This window comes from Monodon monoceros, unplaced genomic scaffold, assembly GCF_005190385.1.
Source record: "Monodon monoceros isolate NGI ecotype Baffin Bay Population unplaced genomic scaffold, NGI_Narwhal_1 Super_Scaffold_20, whole genome shotgun sequence".
Lineage (NCBI taxonomy): Eukaryota > Metazoa > Chordata > Mammalia > Artiodactyla > Monodontidae > Monodon > Monodon monoceros.
The window spans coordinates 17,533,008-17,554,886 of NW_021703777.1; the positions used below are offsets into that span (position 1 = coordinate 17,533,008).

The window sequence follows — 21,879 nt, forward strand, 5'->3', positions numbered from 1 at the left end:
AGGCGAGAGGGAGAAGCACACTCTCTCCTGCAGGTTACATACCCAGAGAACACAGGAAGCAACATATGTTCTTTGTTCATTCATTACGGTACTTTGTCCAATTCCCCAGCATTCAGAGTGATGACAGTTTCCCTTCTGGACTTTTCGGCAGCTGGCATTCTCTACACATGAGTCTGGACCCACAGCAATACCAGCTGTGAATAAGCCCAGGGAAGGAAGTAGAACTCGAAGACTCCAGGAGTTCTAACCTGCCCTGTTAGCTGGGCACCCGGCTGGGCCCCCTGCAGCTTTTCCTACCTTCTTCTCACCCAATCTTTCTTCCACGGAGGAACGATAATTGTCTCTGAATCGTGCTCAACCTGAATGTCAAGGGTATGCTGGAAAGCTTAGGTGATTGAAGCAGAACTATTGAGAAAGTGCTAAAAACCAGACTTCCTGATGGAAGCTAGTGGCTTGAGTCTGATTTCTTTACCCCTTTGAAAGATGTTCCAGATCCAGAAGCTTCCTCGACGCTCCTTACGTTTGTGTGTGAGACGGAAGGTGTAGGTGATGGAGTGCATCCTGGACAAACCGGAGGCAAATAGCACTAAGGAAAAACTATGCTTTGGCCTCACGAAGAGAGCTGGAATTAAGAGTCACTCAGTTGGAGCAGTTTGATCTTTATTTCCTTTGCCAGAAACTGCGTGCGGCATGATGCAGTGTGGGTGTCCTCAGAGGTGCTACCTAGCTTTGCATGTTTCCTGACGGAGGCAGCACTCCTGCCAGCACCTAAGTGGGGTGTGTCGGTGGGAGGAGTAAGCAGGTTTCACTTCCTTGATGGTTGGAGACTCAGCTACAGCTGGCTTCTCTCTCAGCGGGGAGGGGAGGGCGTGAGGGGCAGCAGAACGTGTCTCTCTCTGCCTCTCACCCAGAGCACCTCGCAGGGGCTTAGCGGACGCGAGGGGTGCGAATGGGCAGAGCAGAATCTCCAGAAGGGAAAATGAGCATCCAGGATCCTTCAGATCTGTGGAGCAGGTCGGACGGAGAAGCTGAGCTGCTCCAGGACTTGGGGTAAGTGGGCAGGTCCCCTTTTCCAGGTGCTCATTGGGTGAACCTTAACTCCTCACCCCTACGCAAATGCTCATCTTGATGAATGATTCTCTTTAGCACTCTTTCTCTCTGACACCCCAATCTTCTGTCCTTTCCACTTTACTCATCTGTGTCTGTGGGGGCCCAATTCCATTGTGAAAGTGTGGATTACCTTTCCACATGTGAAAACAAGTAGGTGGAGAAAATGGGACAAAAAAATCAAATGCTGGACGTTCTTTGAGATTTTAGGGACAGAATTGGGCTGTCGTCGCGGTTGTTGCTGGGTTTCCTTGTTATTGATCTGGTCTATGAATAAATGTGCTATAAAAAGTTCTGAGCTCCAAGCTACTGACAGTAAGAGGGCTGAGCTGCTGTTGAGATAAACAGAAAGTCTAGACCCTACAGTAAGGGAGAGGGACTTTTTCAAAAGAGAACGAACGAGGAAGTGTCTGCAGCAGTGTCCCATGTGTGTTTCTTTCTCCTGACACTGCATTTGTGAGCTCTTGTATGCACGTATGTCTTTTAGGGCAACTTTGAGCCTTTTAAGTACTAACAAGTCAGGAAGAATATAAGCACTCTGCCCCAGACAGGTTACACATTTAGGTAGGAAGAGGCACTTATTTAAGAAGGGACCAGATGAGACAACTCATCAGGATACTTAATAAAAGAAGCAAATGTTACACAAGAGAGGCATAGGGGATTTCCTACAGAAACTGCTCCTTTCCCCTGAAGCACCGGGAATAGCCTGGTGAGGCTGATTTTGACACCTGTGATTCCTAAGAGGCGAGACCTGCACCTGCTGTCTCACTAAATAGCTCTAATCTTCACAAACACTCAAGAGCTGTGATCATCTCCATCTCACAAAGGAAGAAAACAAGCACCAAAGGGATTGAATAACTTGCCTGCGGTCACACATCAGTTACAAATCAGGATTCCAATCTGCCAAGTCTATGTCTTTATCCAGAGAAAAGCTAAAGTAGGGATGAAATCTCTCTGTGTCAAGATTGCAGAGATTGTATTTTGGGGTGTTGTAAGCGTTCTCAATAAGTCCTGTCTTTAGATTTTAAACTTGAGGTCTCAGAATTGAACTTTACCTTCATAAGGTAAATCAAACGCAACAGCTAGACTTTTCATTAAAGTAAACTCCCCTTATGGGGAGTCAGAGCTCCAGGACACCTCTAGCCTTCTAGACCAAATCCCCAAACTGCAGAGGTAAAATGTTCCCTGAGCATCCAAAACGGGTGTCACAGAGTCCAGGCACTAAAGCTGGACCCTGGGCTCTCACTTAGATCCGTATGAAGTTATTAAACTATCATTCTTTATGTGTTTGGTTATGTGGATTCCCAGCCCACGATCGGTAGGAAGCCACAGAGGAGAAGAGAGACAAAGGAAATATTCAGCTCTGGTCCTTTAATTCAACAATCTTTGAGCCTACGCTCTGTGCTTGAGTACCCTTGGCACTCACTTGGATGACAAAGATGAGCTAAACACTGTCTCTTCTCCCCACCTTAGTGCCCGTAGCAGGAAGCAACCTTAGATAAAACCCACTAGGAAACAGAACTGTATCTTCCCTGCATGTGCAGAGATGGACATTCAATTCAACCCAGAAACACCCCAAAAAGGTGCCTTTATGTCCATACTTCACTATTTCAGAAAGTCTGGAAACGTCTTAAACATTGGAAGATGGTTTCTGTAACAGGCAAGTTACAGTGGTCTAGGGAAATTGCTCTACGGTTGTGGCTCTTAACCCTGGCTGTGCACTAGAATTACCCAAGGAGTTTTTTTAAATTCCTGCCCAGGCCACACACCAGACAAATGACATCAGTATCTTGGGGGTGAGCGTTTTCTTTTTAAACTTTCCAAGTGATTTCAGAGCAAGACCAAGGTTGAGAATCACTGCATAGAATAGAAATCCAACAGAAGCACTGAGTAAATGTGCCCTTATTTGTTGGAAATGTACCTGAATCTTAAAGCCGTTAATAAACGTTGACATTTCGTCTGTGGGTTTGGGAGCATTTTGTTTAACAATTTTATTGAGCTATATTTTATAGATCATAGCGCTCACTCATTTCCAGTGTACAATTCAGTAACCTGAATGCCTTTAAAGAGTGGTACAACCATCACCATAAATCAATTTTAGAACATTTTCATCTCCCCAATAAGAAACCTCAGAAGCATTTTTTAAAATATACTCAGTGGTGTGTTAGTTAATAAACCACCTGGGTGAGGGATAGCCCTGATTCAAGAGTCTGCCTGTTTCCCCGGTATAAATACTCCAATCACAGGCATTTTCAAGCTGCCAAGCGTTTAACAACAAGATTACAAAATTCCTGAGAATTTAATAATGGACTTGAGTTAGTATTTGTGCCTCTAGGACAATCCTGATATACCTCTCATAGGTCATAAGATCTGAGCAAACTTGAAAATGACCTGTTGCCTCTGGCAGTATTCTGAATAAAATGAAACTTCTTCTTTGAACCTCTAGGCTACTGGTTAGGTATAATCTACCCCCAAACTTCTAATTAATTCAGTTTTTAAAACGCTCCTTAAAAACAAAATGATTTAAAGCAGTTGATAGATAAAAAGTGGCTGGTTTTAATGCCTTCATTTTGAAATCGTTTTTAATAGGTTATCTGAGTAGTTAGGTAGGTTCTTACCTTTGTATTTTTGATAGATACAGACAGACAAGGTGGTGGTTAAATTAAAGAGATGGCATCTTTGTTCTTTGGTCCCATTTTTCTTCAGGTTCTGGCATCTGTAAGCTCTGCAAATTAAACCCTGCATTGCAGCAAATCCATCCCCTGCCTTTCTAGGACACACACGACTTGCTCAGAAGACATTCTTTCTAAAGTACCTAAATCAAGCAACTCAGATGCATTTCTGTGTCTCACATGCAGAGTATCAGTCTAAAGACACTTAGTTTCCTTCATCCTAAACATATTAATGCTTCCAGAAGCAAAGGGGAAATAACACAATTTGCAATGGTTGCTCAGCTTCACGTACACGTTGGCCGAATGGGATGGGGGAGGGAGGGGCAAAGGCTGTGGAGAACGGTCGGTGAGAAGCAGGAGGTGTACTGGGAACAGAAGGCAGGCTGTGTGTGGCCTCCAAAATGAAGCGACGGGGCTGTGAAACAAATAGTGAATATTTGAGGCACCACCTAAGGAACAAACTAGGATAGAATTGCTAATCAGTTAGTAATTGATGATTCCAGCAATTCTTTGATTATAACAAAGGTTCCTACAAAACCATGTCGTTTTGTATGTAACTACAAACTATATAACTACAGACACAAAAGGGATACTGTGAAATAAAAATATCTTAGCATATCTTTAAATATTCAAATTATCTACTCAGACATATTCCTTCAAGCAAGAAATATAATAAATGTTCCCTTTTTTATATATTTTCCTGTCTCAAATTTTATAAGGAAGTGTCTGTGTTTGGCTGTGCTGTCAGAGTCAAGAAAGTAGATTCGAAGCTGTGGATATTTAAGTAAATTAATTAAAAACTAATTTCTCTGCTGCTTCCCATGTAAGAGAAGGTTGGAGCAGATCAGGGATCAGCAAACTTTTTTTGTCAGAAGCCAGGTAATAAATATTTTAGGCTTTGCAGGCTTTATGATTTCTGCTTCAGCTACTCACATCTGTCATTGTCATGCAAAAACAGCCATAGATAACACAGAAACAGATGACCGTGACGGTGTTCAAACAAAATATTATTTAAGGACGCTGAAATTTGAATTTCATACAATTGTCACGAGTCATAAAATATTCTTCTTCTTTTTTTCCCCTAACCACTTAAAAACGTAAAACCACGCTCGGCTCACAGTCTACACCAAAACGTGTACCCTGGTAGGAACTGGCCCTCACATGGTGGTTTGCTGATGACCCAGGGAATAAGTAACAATCACCAAGGCGAGGTCTTATGAAGAGGCAGACATTTTGCATACAGGAGCTCTGGCCTTCAAAATGTATCTACGTTCCAGCTTTACACATGAGGAGACTCATTAGCAGAGAAATCAAGCTGCTTGGAGTCCCAGAGAATCTGGGTCCCAAGGCCATGCTTATTCCACCAAACCAGGTTGACCTCCTGTTGTGAGGGTCGTTGGCCGGCACCAGGTCGTTCACAGAGTTTGGCCTTCACAATAATACCATCAATACAGTAGGATTATACTCATCTTATAGATGCAGAAGGCGACTTCAGATCAGTCAAGTGAACTGTCCAGGTCACAGACCTCATGGGTGGTGCCCTGAGAGTGCCTAGGCGCGTACTCCAGAGCTGACTCTCTCTCCACCGATGGAAGAAGGTACACCTTCTAAGAACGGCAATTTAGTAAGGGTTGGATGCTCACCATGCGCCAGGCACTATTTTAAGCCTTTTGCTTGTATGACTTATTAAATTCACACATCACTGCCAGGGAGTTACTACCACTAGTGACATTTCTGCTCACAAATGAGAAAAATGAAGGACAGAGCTTTTATCACACGCTCAAGATGACACTTTCATAAACCTTCAAATCCAGGAGTTTGGCCCCAGAGCCCACATGCTTCTCCACTAACACAACTTCCTGCTTATTATACCAGCACTGTTAGTGCTAGTGAGAACTGAGAGAAAAAGTAGTTCTGTGATTGCTACCACCAACACATTTTTTTTACTAAAAGACATTATTCTTTCACATTCTTCACATAACAGACATGCATATACAAAGCCAGATCAATATCCTAATTCATCAGAACTTTTTTGAATTGTGTGTAGATTCCTTTCTTCGGGGCTAGGCAAATCGAATAGGCTAAGAAGAGCATAGTAAATTCAAGGCTTTAAAGGAAGCTGTTTACAGAGCTGATACCAAGTAGAGCAAAAAAGCTTGTTCCTCTTCTGGGCACAATTCCGTAATCTTGGACTCTAAAAATGGAAGGTGATTCTCTTGTGGCCGAGCGAGAGTATGTAACTAGTGTACAGTTTGATCTTGCTTGGACTCAAGCGAATTTCCTCTTCAGTTGTTGTGTTTCTGTTCCTCTATGGGTAACGGTGACCTCCTTCTACTTACGTGTGGAGATCTGGCCACACACCTTCTCCACATCGAGTGGGGTCACTTTGTTTCATTCGTTCTCTTTTCCATTTATTCAGACCTATCTGTTGAGTGGTGACATTATGCAAGGCGGTGTGGGAGTTACAGTAAGAAGAAGTGGCTGTCCCCTCAAGGAGTCTACAGTGCAGAGGACAGAGAATGCACGAGTGGGTGGAGTTAGAACGCAGGATAGAGGGACTGAGGGTCACTGCAGTGTCTACATAAAGAACACAGCAGATGGCAAGAAAGGAGGAGATCATTGGATGTGGAGAAGATGGCCTTGGAACCCGTAGGATTTTTGTCAGTTGAAGGCAGAGAAGAAGACATTTTCTAAAGAGAAAATGGCATGAATAAAGCAGTAAAAGTGGCAAAACATATGAATATTCAGAAAATAAAAAGTGTCCACATGGACTCAGACCCTCCCAGTCCCTGGGACCCAGCAGTAACTCATCGTTCAGTCTTGCTCTGGTCTTTGCCTCTCAGAGTGCCCACCTTCGGCTACATTCTATGAGAAAGCTTCCACCTGGCTTTCCTCTTCTAGTTTCTAGTGTCATAACCATACACTTAGCCTGTTTTTTTTGTTTTTTTTTTTAAGCCTGGGTTAATTTCTTGCTCCCACCAACTCCTCTCAATGATCCTGTCAACTAGGATAAATTCCTAGTCTGAGCCCCCATGCTCTGGCTACTCTTCCCTGAGGTGGACCTGTCTGAACCCAACCACAGCTCACATAGCCAAGTCTTGGCTGTCACTCGGTCACCTACAGATTCCCTGTGGTCTTGCTTCCCCAACTACTAGTGCCTGCTCCTGTTATCTGTTGTTAGACTTTCTTTGCTCAAAAATATTTAAGTTTTGGGCTTCCCTGGTGGCACAGTGGTTGAGAGTCCACCTGCCGATGCAGGGGACACGGGTTTGTGCCCCGGTCTGGGAAGATCCCACATGCCGCGGAGCGGCTGGGCCCGTGAGCCATGGTCGCTGAGCCTGCGCGTCCGGAGCCTGTGCTCCGCAACGGGAGAGGCCACAACAGTGAGAGGCCCGCGTAATGCAAAAAAAAAAAAAAAAAAAAATTTAAAAAGCCTAAAGGCAACAACTTAATTTGTTTTGATAAAAGTATAGCTATGTAAGAGAATGTTGCTTTTTAGAGACACATGCTGAATTACTTAAGATTAAAGTGCTATGATATCTGTAACTTACTTTTAAAACATTCATCCAAAAATATATGAAGGAAATCTGGCAAAAAGTTAAAAATTATTCCACCTAAAATATGGGTATTATTTATACTCAGTTTTCTACTTTCTTGTATATTTGGAATTATTTATAATAAACACTTTAATAATAAAACGTATTAATTATTGAAAATTTGGTGAATAAAGAAAAGCACCAAAAATGTCAGCCCTGTACCACCACCCAAAATGACATATTGCTCAACTTCTCTCCAGTCTTTAAAAAATATTTTTCTGTAAACACATACACACACACACACACACACACACACGCACGTGCACATAGATTGAATTGCGCTCGTACCATGCATATAATTTTGCTCTCACTTTCTGGTAGCATATATTTTCATCATCTACTTCTTGTTCGTTCTCAAAGCAGGTTCTGGGTCTGGTCTTTCCCAGGCCATCCTGTTTCCCTGTATTAAAATTTGAATATTTAGATTGATCCAAATTCCGGAAGGCCTTAAATAGATTGAGTTTGGACTTTGGTCAAACATCATTTGACAATATATAATCATTGAATGTTTATAGGAACGTGGAACTACATGGTCATCGTGGGTTTTTTTTAAGGTAGATTAATCTGGTAGTTGAGCATGATCAATAGTAATGAGTCCAGAGACAATAAAACTAATGAGTGAGAGAGTTTACAGATTGGTGTATAAGAAGCTAGAGCGAGGACCTGGGAATAGTAAGGAAGGAACAGGGGTGGAAGCCAGTAATTCTACTGAGCTAAAAACATAAGTGATTCACAATCAAATAAGAATGAGTTCTGCTTTTGTATAGTTTTTCAAAATGGCATCAAAGCAGTTTTGAAAATCTTAATGGCACGAAATTCTTCTAATTCATCCATGGTTTGCTTTCTCATTGTAAATATCTAAAGTTGCCTGGGTCTCATGTGATTGCTCATACGATTCTGACTCCCCACCAGTTGAGTCTGTACTTGGGGTTAATTCTCTACATAACCTTAGAATCATTTTCTAGATGTCAATCCTAAAGCCCTAAGAGGTTTGGCCACCTGATCTAGGCTGAGCACAGTGCACTCTTTTTGACAGTGATCTCCTTAGGGGCAGGGCAGTAGGTTACGCGTATTTGTCTATTCCATCCAAGCTCAGCACTTGACAAAGAGCAGATGTCTAAATATCTGAATTGTCCCAAGTTGGGTCAAAGCCAAGACCAGAACTCAAGGTCGCTGACTTCAGCCCACCACACCAACACTGGTGACGTACTTGTATTTATTACCCTCAGACTCACTCAGTCCTCTTAACAAAAGTTTTTACTGCTGGGACAAATTGACATTGGTTAGAGGCAGCATCTGAGCAATGGAATAGACAGGAGATAACTAATGAAACAAAGATCTTTTTTTTACATCCCCCAAAGTTTGGGACTTTTTCCTAGAGTTATAGCTTCCTGAAAGTGACCTTCTCTGTCTCCTGTCCCAACCCACAATGGTAGGTTGTCAATGGCAACTACAGTCCAAAGACAATTACCCTGAAGCAGCATTTTATGATGTATATAGGATGCAAGAGTAACCACAGTAAGTGCAGAGTCAAGCTTGATTCCACTCCGAGATGAGCCCTCCTGAGAGAGCCTCTGGTTTGGAATCTCTGCCCAGGCGTTCAAGTCCCCCTCAAGCTCTTATCCATGAAATAGTTTTTCTAGTCAGTCTCTGAGCTTTGGTTCCCAGTCCAAACCAAACATTCCCTGAGCCCCAACCACTGGAGGAGCAATGATGCTCTTTCGGTTTTACAGCCGTTTGTGTGCTGTGCAGGCTGACCTGGGGACTGGACAGGACCTCTGCTGGAATGAGACGCAATTTGCCTCCCAGCCCCCATCTCCCCATCCGTGACTCTGCCCTCGGGTCTCTCACGTCTCTGACAGCCCTGGGTGCATTGACCCATGTCATGCTCTGTGGGTCTGTATCTTTCTCCCACTTTGGTTTCTCTGCCTCTGTCTCTGGACCACTCTGATTGGGTCTCTATTTGTGTTCCCTAGGTCACTGTCCCTAGGTGCCTCTGGCTATCTACATGAGCCGCTGTGCCTTTCTCTTGTCTCTAGGTCTGTATATCTCTCTTTCTACAGATTTTGACTTATGTATCTCTCACTCTTTGTGCCCATCTGTGTCTCTGGATCTCTGAGTCTCTCTCTTTCTGTGTTTCCATCTCTCAGAACTCCTTGCCTCATTCATCAGGCTCCTTCAAGAACAAGTTTATCCTGGTTTCCAACTCCCACAGAATTATCATACCCCTTCAGTCTTGTTTCCCTGTAGCTGAACCTTGACTCCCACAAAAAAACACTTGGGGCCCCACCTTTAGTTCATTGTTTGACCAAATACATACTCTGCCTCTGTCATCACTCAGGTATGCTTCCTAAAGCCTGGGGCAGCTGGCCTCACCATTTAGCTCTGCTATCAGCATTTGTAAATGTGGACATTTAGAATGGTAATGTGGAAAGCCTCAGACAAGCTGGTTCCATCACAGAAACCTCCTGACTGGAAAGACTATGATCTTTCTTCAGCCTCCCCTATGTATCACACTACGATACATAGAACTTTCAAACTTTTTGCAAAGCCTCTCCTTGGTTCTCTCCTTGGTCAGGGTCCATTTGCTGTGATCAATGGAAAGGTAAGCCCACATCTGTGAACAGGGGACTTAACATGTTTATGTGGTCAACACCACGTTGTCACATAATATACGCCACGGCCTGACTATAATACAAATTGCCGCACTGATAGTTTTTGAGCTAAATAAGACATTTCCTTTTCCTTAATCCATGATTTCTGATGGCGTAAAGAGTCAAGGGCTTCATGTTTTCATGAAGTCAAAGTGTCTAGCACCAACACTGTGAACAAATGTACACAAAGGCGAGCAGCAGTCAGGCAAATCCCATGGAGTGACTCAAGTGCTGAGGACACATGAGCCCAAGTTAAAATTGCTTAGATTGACATTGCCTAATAGATTCATTTTTTATTCTATCATCATTGTGTTAGCAGGATTCTGAGGCCAAGCACAGACCTAGCAAGCAAGAAGACAGATCAATGAGCTATGTTACCCATGGCCTTAAGAAAAGCTCTGTTATCCATGGCAACATAGGTTATGCATTTGCCATCTTTGGTCTAGAGAGTTCAGAAAGTGTGTCAGCATCATTCAAAAGTGAGAATAAGTTTGAAAATGAAAAAAAACGTGAAAATTCTCCAAAGAAGAGCGCTTTCGTTGGCTGTTCAACTCCAACGCCTGTTAGCTCTTTTTACACAATTAGGAATTTCTAGTATTGCTTTGGGTTGAAATGTATGTCCTCTTTATAAGCCTGAAGGGACAGAAGCTAGGTTCTATGTCACTTCTCTTTGCCAGGAAGGGGAAAAATATGTCATTAAATATATGAATAATCTGTAAACATGGGTTACTAAGAAATTTTCTCCCCAAGATGTATGTAATGTAAACGGATGTATGGCTCATGTTTTAACATGCAAGACTGATTTCTGTGCCCACTTGTTCTTCCAGTCTTGTTTTGCATTACTCCTCAACATAGACCCTCTGTTCCAAGTAGGCATTGTGTTTCCTGTATACACCATGCATATGTCAACCTCAGTGCCTTTGCTTATGCTACTGCTCTGGTTGGGATGCTTTTTTCTCTCACACTTGATGAATTCTATATCTGTGCTTCAAGTTCCAACTCATGGTATTCTTCCTCCATGAAGTTTTCCCTGATCATTTCATCCCCTCACGGGCTCCTCCTTCTATACCATTTACTGCCCCCATCACTAAGATGGCAGCTATTGGGGGATTTTTTGATGAAATTTGCCACAGATCCTTCTCTTTTCCCCTAAGTACTTATTTCCTAAGTACTGTAAAGCTCCTTAGTACATTCTTTGCTCTCTCTGTCCCGCTTTTAGATACCAAACCATCAAGGTTATTGAAATGAGTTAAAGTTTTTAGGACCAAGAGTTCTTCAGCTCCATGCTTCTCAAATGCTAAACTGCATAGCAATCATGTGGGGCTCTTGATAAAAACAGATTATAATTCAACAGGTCTAGGAAGCCTGCAAATGTGAATTCCTAACAAAATCTCAGGGTATTGAGTGGAAAGGCTTCGCATTGTTTTTCAAACACCAGGTACAACCCAAGAGTGTTCTTAAAGTTAATTTAGTGGGTCACAATCAATATTTGTTAAAAAAAAATAGAAAAGAATAAAGTAAATAGTGTTTAGAAGAATAGTGTTGTTTCCTATAACACTTTTTGGGTTTTTTTGTACGTTTATAACGTAAGTGTGTGTGTGTATGTGTGTGTGTGTGTGTAAAGAGAGAGGCAAAAGAGAGGGAGGCAAAATGCATTTTATACTGTGGGCTAATTCGAAAAGTTTGAGAGCCTCTCCTTTAAAGGACAGAGCAGAATGAGATATAAACTTGTATCAGCAAATTAAGACAACGAAACCGATTGGGATAAGAAACTGTGAAGGCTCCAATAGGCAGGGGCAATTTCCCAGAAGGTTCTAACACAAAGGGCACGGGAATGAGAGAAGAGGCAGAACTGAGGACCAGCTTTCTGGATCAAGCCCAACTGCCTTCTCTGTGGTTGATCTTATTTCCTGTATCTTACTGAGAGGCAGCTATGAAAATTCTTTAGTGAGTGGGTGTTTCCTGATTTGTTACTGTATCATGGGAGGGATAAGGCCACTGTTTCCTTCAAGGCCAGCTGTGGGTTTGATAATCTCATAAACCCAGTACAAATATTCTTTGGAAGCTTGATGAGCCTCTGCTCACTATTAGCCTTGAGACTTATTTATGACGATGTGTGGACCTTGGGGGAAAAGGAAAATACAACATTGCTTCGAAAGTGCTGTTATAAAGAGTAATTTCTTGCTCTTTTTTACTTCTTCAGAGAAAATGAGACAAAAAGGCTTTTTTTTTTTTTTTTAAGTTTCAGGAGAATGAACCCTATCCCAAATAGCAGAGAAGTCGTATTCCCAGCACGCAGCACAGTGCCCAGCATATTCATAATATGTTGTATAAATAGCAAAGTGTTTACCTTGTTCTCTTCTGCAAAAGTTAAAGACTCATATAAGAAGTTTATTAAAGAAGTCAGTGTTCCAACATGAAAATAAGAGAGCTTTCCTACCAGGTGTTATTATTAGTCACATTGGCAGATGAGAAGGACAGAGGTTGCTACTCGTGTGGTGTCACATAACGAACGCGTCAGAAGTCATTGGAGCAGAAGGACTCATTGCTAAGGAAAAGAGTGGAGACAAAGGCCAGCTCTCATCTCACAAAATTTTCACTGATACTACATGGGTGTTTGTGACCCAGGTTAGCTGCTTATTAGCATTCCTTTTCACTTGGCAGTTCCCAGGAGCAAAAAGGTTTCTTATTGCACTTAATTCTAAAAACATCATCTTTCTAATGCAGCTGTGGGAGAAGTGGCAGAGCCACAGAGGAAGATGACTTGCTTGGGGGTTTTAATCAACAGCAGGTCTAGCGTGAATCAGCAGCATGATGCAACTGTCAAGAAACGAATGCAATCTTGGGTTGCCTTACAGTGTACCTGGCAGCCAGAACGGGGATATCCTGTGGGGCTTTGTTTTGCACGTCAGGTCTTACCTTGAAGATAGATTTTGAAAATCTAGAAGGTATTCAGAGGAGATAAGTTCTCTGGGTGATCAAGGGACTGAAAATCTATTGTGAAATGAGAAGTTGAAGACGATGGAAGCAAAAGAGAGAACATTCTAAATGCTTCTAACTATTTGCATAAGTATCATGTATATAACTCCAAGAAGTAGCTCTGAGACCATCTGTTGAAAGCCGTACAGCAAGAAACGGTAATTTGATATATAGGCAAGAGTTTTCTGGCCATCAGTCATGGAAGTATGGGATGGGCTTGCCTATACAAGTAGTGAGTTCCATATCATTAGTAATATGTAAACCAAGATTGAATAAGGGTCTTCTTAGGGTTTAGACTTTGTACAAAGTTTAGAAATATAAACCAGGCTGCTGGTTGTGATTTTCTCTGCGATGAGGGATTATATATGTGGCTTTCATTTACTAAGTTAAACATTTTTAATTATTTAATTTTTAAAAAAATAAAAAGCAGACATGGCTTTTATAATCTCCAGAAGTGAGAGAGTGAAACCAATGAAGCTTCAGCTTCAGATCCTCTGCCTTGCACAGACCCTAGTGATGTAGTTAAAATAAATGGAGTCAACTCAAAGTCCCTGAACATTACAATTTTAAACACCCTGAAATCTTACAGCTCATTTATGAAAGAAATTTGATAGAGGTTCTCAAATTTTCCAACGGTCCTAAAAACTTCATTAGCAATATCACATCGTGAAGTTGAAAATACCTTTTCTATGCTATCAATAATTTTAAAAAGCATTATAGGTAAAAGACTGGCTTCTTATTCTATCCTCTATAGAGAAAATTGTAGTATACAATTGTTTTTAGATGAAGAAATAACCAGAGATGACATGGCCAAAAGTATAGAGAAAAAAAGGTATAGGGGTATGTAAACACTTAATTAATGAATATAAGTTGTTTTCTCAGTTTTGAAATGTTTGTGGTATTTGTCAGTTTTTTATTTTTATTTTTTTAATTTGTGATATAATTGACATATAACATTATATTCATTTCAGAAGTAAAATAAATATAATGATTTGATAATGTATATATGGCAAAATGATCACTGCAATCAGTCCAGTTAACATCCATCACCACACATGGTTAACAAAACTTTTTTTTTCCTGTGATGAGAGCTTTCAAGACCCACTTTTCTAGCAACTTTCAAATAAGCAATACAGTATTATTAACTGTAGTCACCAAGCTGTACATTACATCCCCATGACTTAGTCATTTTATAACTGGAAATTTGTACCTTTTGGTACCCTTTACCCATCTCACTATCCCTTCCTCCCCCACCTCTGGCAACCAGCAATCTGTTCTCTATATCCATGAACTTGGTTTTTCATTTGTTTTTTGTTGTTTTATTTTTACTTATTTATTATCTTTTCATAGTTAAAGCTCGGTGAATTTTTATTCTTTTTTTAATCAAAATATAGTTGACATACAATATTATGTTCGTTTCAGGTGTACTACCTAGTGACTTGACATTTGTGTACATTAGGAAATGATTGCCATGCTAAGTCTAGTAAACATCTGTGCCCTACAAAGCTATTACAATATTATTGACCATATTCCTTATGCCGTATATTGCATCCCTGCGGCTTATTTATTTTATATCTGGCTGTTAGTACCCCTTAATCTCCTATACATAGTTCACACACAACCCCCTCCCTTACGGCAACTATACATTTGTTTTCTGTATCTCTGAGTCTGTTTTAGTTTAGTTTAGTTTGGTTGGTTGTTTTGTTTTCTGGATTTCTCATATAAGTGAGATCATACGGTATCTATCTTTTTCTGTCTGACATTTCGTTTAGCATAATGCACTCAAGGTCCACCCATGTTGTCAAAAATGGCCAGATTTCACTCTTTTTAAAGCTGAATATATATATATATATATATATATATATATATATATATATATATATATAAAACATTTTCCTTATCCATTCATCCATCAATGGACATTTAGTTGTTTCCATGTCTTGGCTATCGTAAACAATGCTGCAATGAATATCAGGGTGCATATATCTTTTCTAATTAGTGTTTTAATTTTCCTCAGATAAATACCCGGGAGTGGTATTGCTGGGTCAATATAGTAGCTCTATTTTTAATTTTTTGAGAAACCCCCCTACTGTTTTCTATAGTGGTTGTACCAATTTACATGCCCACCAACATTTTCTCCACATCCACACCAACACTTGCTAGTTCTTGTCTGTTTGACGATGGCCATTCTAACAGGTGCGAGGTGGTAGCTCACTGTGGTTTTCATTTGCATTTCCCCAATGATTAGTGATGTTGAGCACCTTTTCATATATCTGTTGGCCATCTGTGTGTCTGCTTTGGAAAATGTCCATTCAGATCTTCTGCCCATTTTTAAATCGGATTGCTTTGGATTATTTGTTTTTTTGCTATTGAGCTGTATGAGTTCTTTATCTATTTAGAATATTAACCCATTATCAGATATATGATTTGCAAATATTTATTCCCATTCAGTAGGTTGCCTTTTCATTTTGTTGATGTCAGCTTTTAAAACTTGTAATCTATTGTGAGTTCTCATTCTAAATAATTATTCTTTTCTTTTTTTGGTAATTTTATATTAATTTTCATAAAGAGACTTCCAAATTTTATAAGTTTCAAGCCCCTTAAAATTGGACTCTTCCATCTAATAATCAGAAGAACAAAATAAAAAAATGTTAAACACAGTCCCAGTTACAGGAACTTCAGGCCCGTGCAATTAGGACTCTATGTAATGAGCTATTGTATATGCATATTAATCCATAAAAAGCTCTGTAGACATCAACCAAGGAACTGTCAGCATCCAGGGCCCAGTATAAGACAGCATCAGTCTCCCCCCAGCTTCGTCTCACCATGCCTGACTGCTGCCCTTTGGCACTCACCTGAATTACTCACCCCACCCCACCATGCAGGGCTCTGACCCCGTACATACCTGGCATTCTCTTGCTTCTTGGCCTTTGTTCCTGTTATTCCCTTTGCACAGAATAGCTCCCTGAACGATTGTCACTCCGTATCCCACCAGACTTTAAATAGAGAAAAAGTCTCTCTCTCCCTCCCCGCAAATGCTAGGTCATTTCCGGTGTTCAATAAACAATAGTTGAATAAGTAAATTAAGTAAAATAATTAAATAAAGCCAACATTAACAGGGCCCTGGAGGTTGGATCAAGGTAGACATACAATTTTCTCTTTTTCAAATTTTAGTTACCCAATTAATATATACATGTATTTTATTTTATTTTTCATTAGAACAAGCTAAATTAGGAAAATTTGATTGAGCTAAAGTCCCCTTTAACAACACCCTCAATCCTGGTTCCTTCTTTTAAGGACCAAACTTATGAGTTTGGTGTGTATTTTATCAGACTTCTATTTTGTGCTTTTATATATTATTGTATGTGTTGTATTGTTTGGAGGGAAGGAGAGAGATTTTTCAAAATGAAGTGGTTTCAGACTATACCTGCCACCAGTTCCTCTAACTTAACAATATGTTTTGGGATCTGTCAACTTTGATGTGCGCGGACACAAATATTCACTCCATGTTTCTCCGTGGGGGAGTGATTAGCATTCTGAGCGGGACAATTCTCAGTTGTTCAGGACTGCATCGGCCATCAGAGGGTGGTAATTATTCCTGGTGCCCCCTCACAATGTGTTGGTAGCACCCAACCCCCTGCCTTTAGCATTTGGCAACCAACAACGCTCTTAGCTTTTCAAACTCTTTCAGTTGACTTTTAACGTATTCTCATCCTATGAGCACTCACTGCCCTGCACTTATCTGTCGTCTCACTGTTGGTAGATATTTAGGATGGCTCCTAAATTTTATTCTCACAAACGCTCTGCAGTAGACACCTTAATTCACACTTCCTTCTGTGTATGTGTGAGTGTTTCACTAATAAGTCACCAGAAGTGGAGTCGCTGGTCATGTGTGCATGTCCAGTTACACTAGATGTGCTAAGTTCCCCTCCAACTTAAACACCTGCCAACAGTAGATGATAATATCCAGGGCCCCCAAATTCTCCAGTACTTAATGCTAATCCTTCAATTTTAGCAGATCTGGTGGATTACAAAAGTACTGCGTTGTTGTTTTAATTTGCATTTTTCTGATTAATAGTGAGACTTTTTATTTGAAATACATATTTCCTCTTCTGTGAAAGACTTTCATTTTCTCTTCTGTATGTGTACATATTTTAACTTTTACTACATATGCTTTATAATCAGAAAAAAATAATACACACTTTAAAAAATAACTTACATATTCTTCAAGGCCTACTTAGATGTTGGGTCATTCAAAAAATGGCCTTGATCTTTCTTCCTATAACCCCCGCTGGATACTTTACTCTCTCTTGGATGTAGTTTGCAAAGTACTTGTCTTACCCTCCTGAATAGATTAATGGTTTCTTGAGGCTCGGCCTGGGTTTGTGTTTCCTTTGACCTGCCTAATACAATGCCTTGCACAGATTTGAGCTTAATAGATAAAGATTTATAAAGTTAAATGATAGAAGGTAGAGAAGGTTAACTGTGGGAAAACTACCAGCTGAATAAGACTGTATTTTCAACCTTTCACTCTTTATGTACACAGTCTTGAACCATCCTTACCAAAGATGGACATATTCCTGCAAAGGGTATGTAATGTTATTTGGCTTTATAGTCACATCCCTGGAAGATATGCTAATCGGAAGTTCCTAGGAAAGGATGCTTAACTCAATTAACACAGGGAGTTTAGGTATTTGTGGAAGAGTTGTTTGGGGAATGAGGGTCCTCATTGCCCTGCAGACATCATGAAGCGTAGGTGGCTGCCTGGCAGCCTCTGTCTTAGGTTTGCCCAGGCCCAGGACTCCACGAAAACTGTGACAGTGATGTTGACTCAACCAAGTGATGTTTCTCACCCAGAAATTAACACTCCCTGAGATGTTCCAAATTAGAACACAGTGTGATCCTTCTTGCTTTATATTCAAGGATTTCTTATGTGTTTATGATATATAGCCACTGTTTCAAAGATTACCATAAAAAAGTTCTCAGTAAAAACTGCCACCAAGCTGGAATGATCAGAATTCCGTAAATGGTTTAGATAGACATCAGATCTTGTTGAAAAGAATCCCAAGGAATGTTCAAATTCTTTACATTTTAGAATTTTGTTGATCAAATTTTGTTGCTTCAAGGGACTTCCCTGGTGGTCCAGTGGTTAAGACTCTGTGCTTCCAATGCAGGGGGCGCGGGTTTGATCCCTGGTTGGGGAACTAAGATCCCACACACTGCGCGACCTAAATAAATAAATAAATAAATAAAAAATTTTTGTTGCTTCAAATAAGTAATCTATTGGCTCAAACTAAATGGTTTGCTGAAATGTTCATTCAAAAAATAATTACAGGCAAAATGTATTTAAGAACTTGTGACCTCGTAGAGATTTCACTTATCAAAAGGAATTAGAATTTTGTCTGTAAACAAACCTGACGTTTTTGATAGCCTCACTTTTAGCTCCTCCAATTGTCCTTTAAAAAAAAAAAAAAGAGGTATAATCGACATACAACATACTAGTTTTAGGTTCCAATTGTCTTTTATAGTAATTTCATTCCGTGAAGATTTGAGCATGTCTGGGAATTAGTCGAATGAATGGGTAAATAAGTCAATGGGATTTCTTATAAAATGCTTCACCTTGCCATTGCTTTCAGCTAGCAAGCACATTTCTAACACAGGATGGAGGCGTCTCTGCCCCAAAGAGGAAATGTGCTAAAGAAGCAGATATTAGCAAATGCAGATTTAGAAAACAGGTAGCTCGGAGACCTATGTAGAAACTTCCTTCTACATTTAGTCTTACGTTTAATTTTTATTATCAGGTGAAAATATCGTGCCACAGGGACATCCCAGTAGGATCCCTCACCCCCAGAGCAGGGGTCTTCCTTGTACACCATGCACATTTCTTTAACAGTACTTAGTTCACTGACATTACCGATATTTGTGTAATTGCTTGTGTCCCCTTCCCCTCCACTGCCCTGGACTGTGGGTCCCTAGCAGCAGCTACTGTCCCCAGGACCTAGCTTTCTGTTATCTGCAGTAAGTTGAAAGTAATAAACAATTATATTTGAGCAACAAGAAAATCACGTCCCAGAAGATACATTGCAAGTTATGGCTTTGTGGATCTCAATGGCTTCATGACAACTCCTAATGTGTTTTGAGCCCTGCTGTTTGCCAAGCCTGTTCTGACCATTTCATATGTGTTAATGTGAACAGAACTTACAACTGGCCCACAAGGTCCAATGTTACTAATTCTATTTTAGAGGTGAGAAAACGGAGACTCGGATTGGTTAGGTAACTTGCCCACAGTGGTACAGCTAATAAGAGGTGCCACCCAGTTCGGGACTCAGGCAGATTGACTGCAGAGCCCACAATTCTCATCACCACACTGAACTCTCTCTACCAGCTCATTAAAAAGAGCGGGAAAAAACTGTCATTAGGAAAAAGGAGTGAGGTGCACAACAGTGCACCTGGAATGCTCTTATTTCCATAGAACTGCGGTAGCGGACAGGCCTGAATGCGTCTAAATGCATGGGATACCTCTCAGGAGGAAGCACAAAAAATGGTTAACGTTGGGGTCCTCTGGGGAAAGGAATGGGGGACTGAGGATTAAGGGAGAGAAAAAAGCTTTATGTTCATTATGTTTTCTTTTGAACTACATAGATTTTTTTTTTCTACTGTGGATATATGTTACCTTTTCTGATGTGTTTCTGTTTTCTGGTTTTTAGTTTTATTTAAAAATTTTTTTTTGGCTACATTGGGTCTTCATTGCTGCACATGGGCTTTCTCTAGTTGTGGCAAGTGGGGGCTTCTCTTGCTCCAGAGCATGGGTTCTAGGCGTGCGGGCTTCAGTAGTTGTGGCACGTTGGCTCAGTAGTTGTGGCTCGCAGTCTCTAGAGCGCAGGCTCAGTAGTTGTGGCTCACGGGCTTAGTTGCTCCGTGGCATGTGGGATCTTCCCAGACCAGGGCTCGAACCCGTGTCCCTTGTATTGGCAGGCGGATTTTTAACCGCTGCACCACCAGGGAAGCCCTGTATTTTGTTTTTTAAAACACATACATCAGTTTGAATGTCCTTGGGACTTCCCCAGCTGTGGAGATATTTGTCAGTTTGAAACAACATTGGATGGGGCTTGCATCTCAGTATAAAACATCTGAATTCCTTGTGCCCAACTTCATTTCCCTCATGACAACGGACTCCGGTATAACAGCTCAGTGGTTTTCTACACTGCAAAAAGTGGTACCACACTTTCGAAAGAGTGTGAGAGAGAGAGACCAAAAGAAAGAGAGAAAATTGGCCAAGATCTATTCTTATGGTTATTTTTGACTTGGATTTTTAAAAAACTTTCTGTCTACAAAGTAAAGTGTGTGTTTGTTTGCTAGGACTGCAACGATGAAGTACCACAAAACGGGTGGCTTAAACAGCGGAAACTGATTATCTCACAGTTCTGGAGGCTAGATGCCCGAAATCAAGGTGTCAGTAGGGTGGGTTCCTTTGGAGGGCTGTGAAGGAGGATCTGCTCCAGCCCGCCCTCCTTGACTTGCAGATGGCCTTCTTCATGTTCACATGGCATTCTCCCTGTGTGCAAGTGTGTCTCCAGAAGTCCCCTTTTCACAAGAGGACACCAGTCCTATTGAATTAGGGCCCACCTTAATAACCTCATTATAACTCACTGAAGACCCTATCTCCAAATAAGGCCACATTCTGAGGTACTGGGGCTTAGCACCTCAACAGGATACAGTTCAACCCATAACACTCTGCGATTAGCCAACTCTCTCCTTTCCCCTTCAGCCTCATCCAGCAATTTCCTTTTCTTGATGTTTTGGCTCAGAGTCTGGTCTCGGGCCTCCCAGAGTGGAGAATATTGATGAGAGGAAAACCCAGTGCAGGAAGAGTCCCCCTGTGGTTCACCCTGAGTGAAAGCGCTGCTCTCTTCTCCGCAGGTGGTACCATGGTAACCTCACCCGACATGCAGCCGAGGCTCTTCTCCTCTCCAATGGATGCGACGGGAGCTACCTTCTGCGGAACAGCAATGAAAGGACAGGGCTGTACTCTCTCTCTGTGAGGTAGGATGCCTAAGAACTCTGTAAATTCAGTGGGGTCCCACCTCTTATTTATAGGGGCACTGACTCCATGGTCACACTCAGATTGCCAGAGAACCGAATTCTCTTGATTCCTGCTAGACCCGCAGGTCCGAGGATGCCAAGCTCTGAGTGGTGAGCCTGCAAAAAACATTCTTGCCCCTTCCATTGGTGGAGAAAAAATGTTCGAGCTGAAGGAGATTTTATGAATTGTTTAACCCAGAACTCTTGCTTGACTGATGAAGAAACTGAAACCTGAAGTGGTAAAGTGTCTTCCACCCAATAAATCAGTGATAGAAACAGCACCAGAATCACATCCCTGAAACCTGGCCCGGTGCCCCTTTCACTATCCCTTGCTTCCTCTGGAAAATCAGAATGACTTGTGGCTGTGCAGTTTTCATGATCACAAACTCAAGCAGGCAGTATGCAACTTTTAGTTTTTTTCTATAAATGGACTGACCTTCTTTCTTGAATTTCCATTTCACCTATTAAGAAAGTTAATCTAGGGCTTCCCTGGTGGCACAGCGGTTGAGAGTCCGCCTGCCGATGCAGGGGACACGGGTTCGTGCCCCGGTCCGGGAAGATCCCGCATGCCGCGGAACAGCTGGGCCCGTGAGCCATGGCCGCTGAGCCTGGACGTCCGGAGCCTGTGCTCCACAACGGGAGAGGCCACAACAGTGAGAGGCCCGCGTACCGCAAAAAAAAAAAAAAAAAAAAAAAAAAAAGAAAGTTAATCTAGTCCCCACCAGGTACGCCCTGCTCAAAACAGTGATTGTCCAGTCCTTCCAGGGTTTCTCTCCCATCCCCTTCCTC

The 21,879-nt window shown here is 41.4% G+C and overlaps 1 protein-coding gene across 2 annotated transcripts in view; it reads left to right on the top strand.

The window, feature by feature from the left end:
* Positions 1–853: 853 nt before the first annotated feature.
* The window catches only part of DAPP1 (dual adaptor of phosphotyrosine and 3-phosphoinositides 1), a 59,866-nt gene continuing 38,840 nt past the window's right edge, over positions 854–21,879 (top strand). For both annotated transcript variants that reach the window (XM_029235135.1, XM_029235136.1), the window contains exons 1-2: positions 854–1,050; positions 20,929–21,051. In XM_029235135.1, coding sequence (XP_029090968.1) covers positions 950–1,050; positions 20,929–21,051 — 224 coding nt within the window. In that variant the 5' untranslated portion in view covers positions 854–949. The remainder of the gene's footprint in view (positions 1,051–20,928; positions 21,052–21,879) is intronic.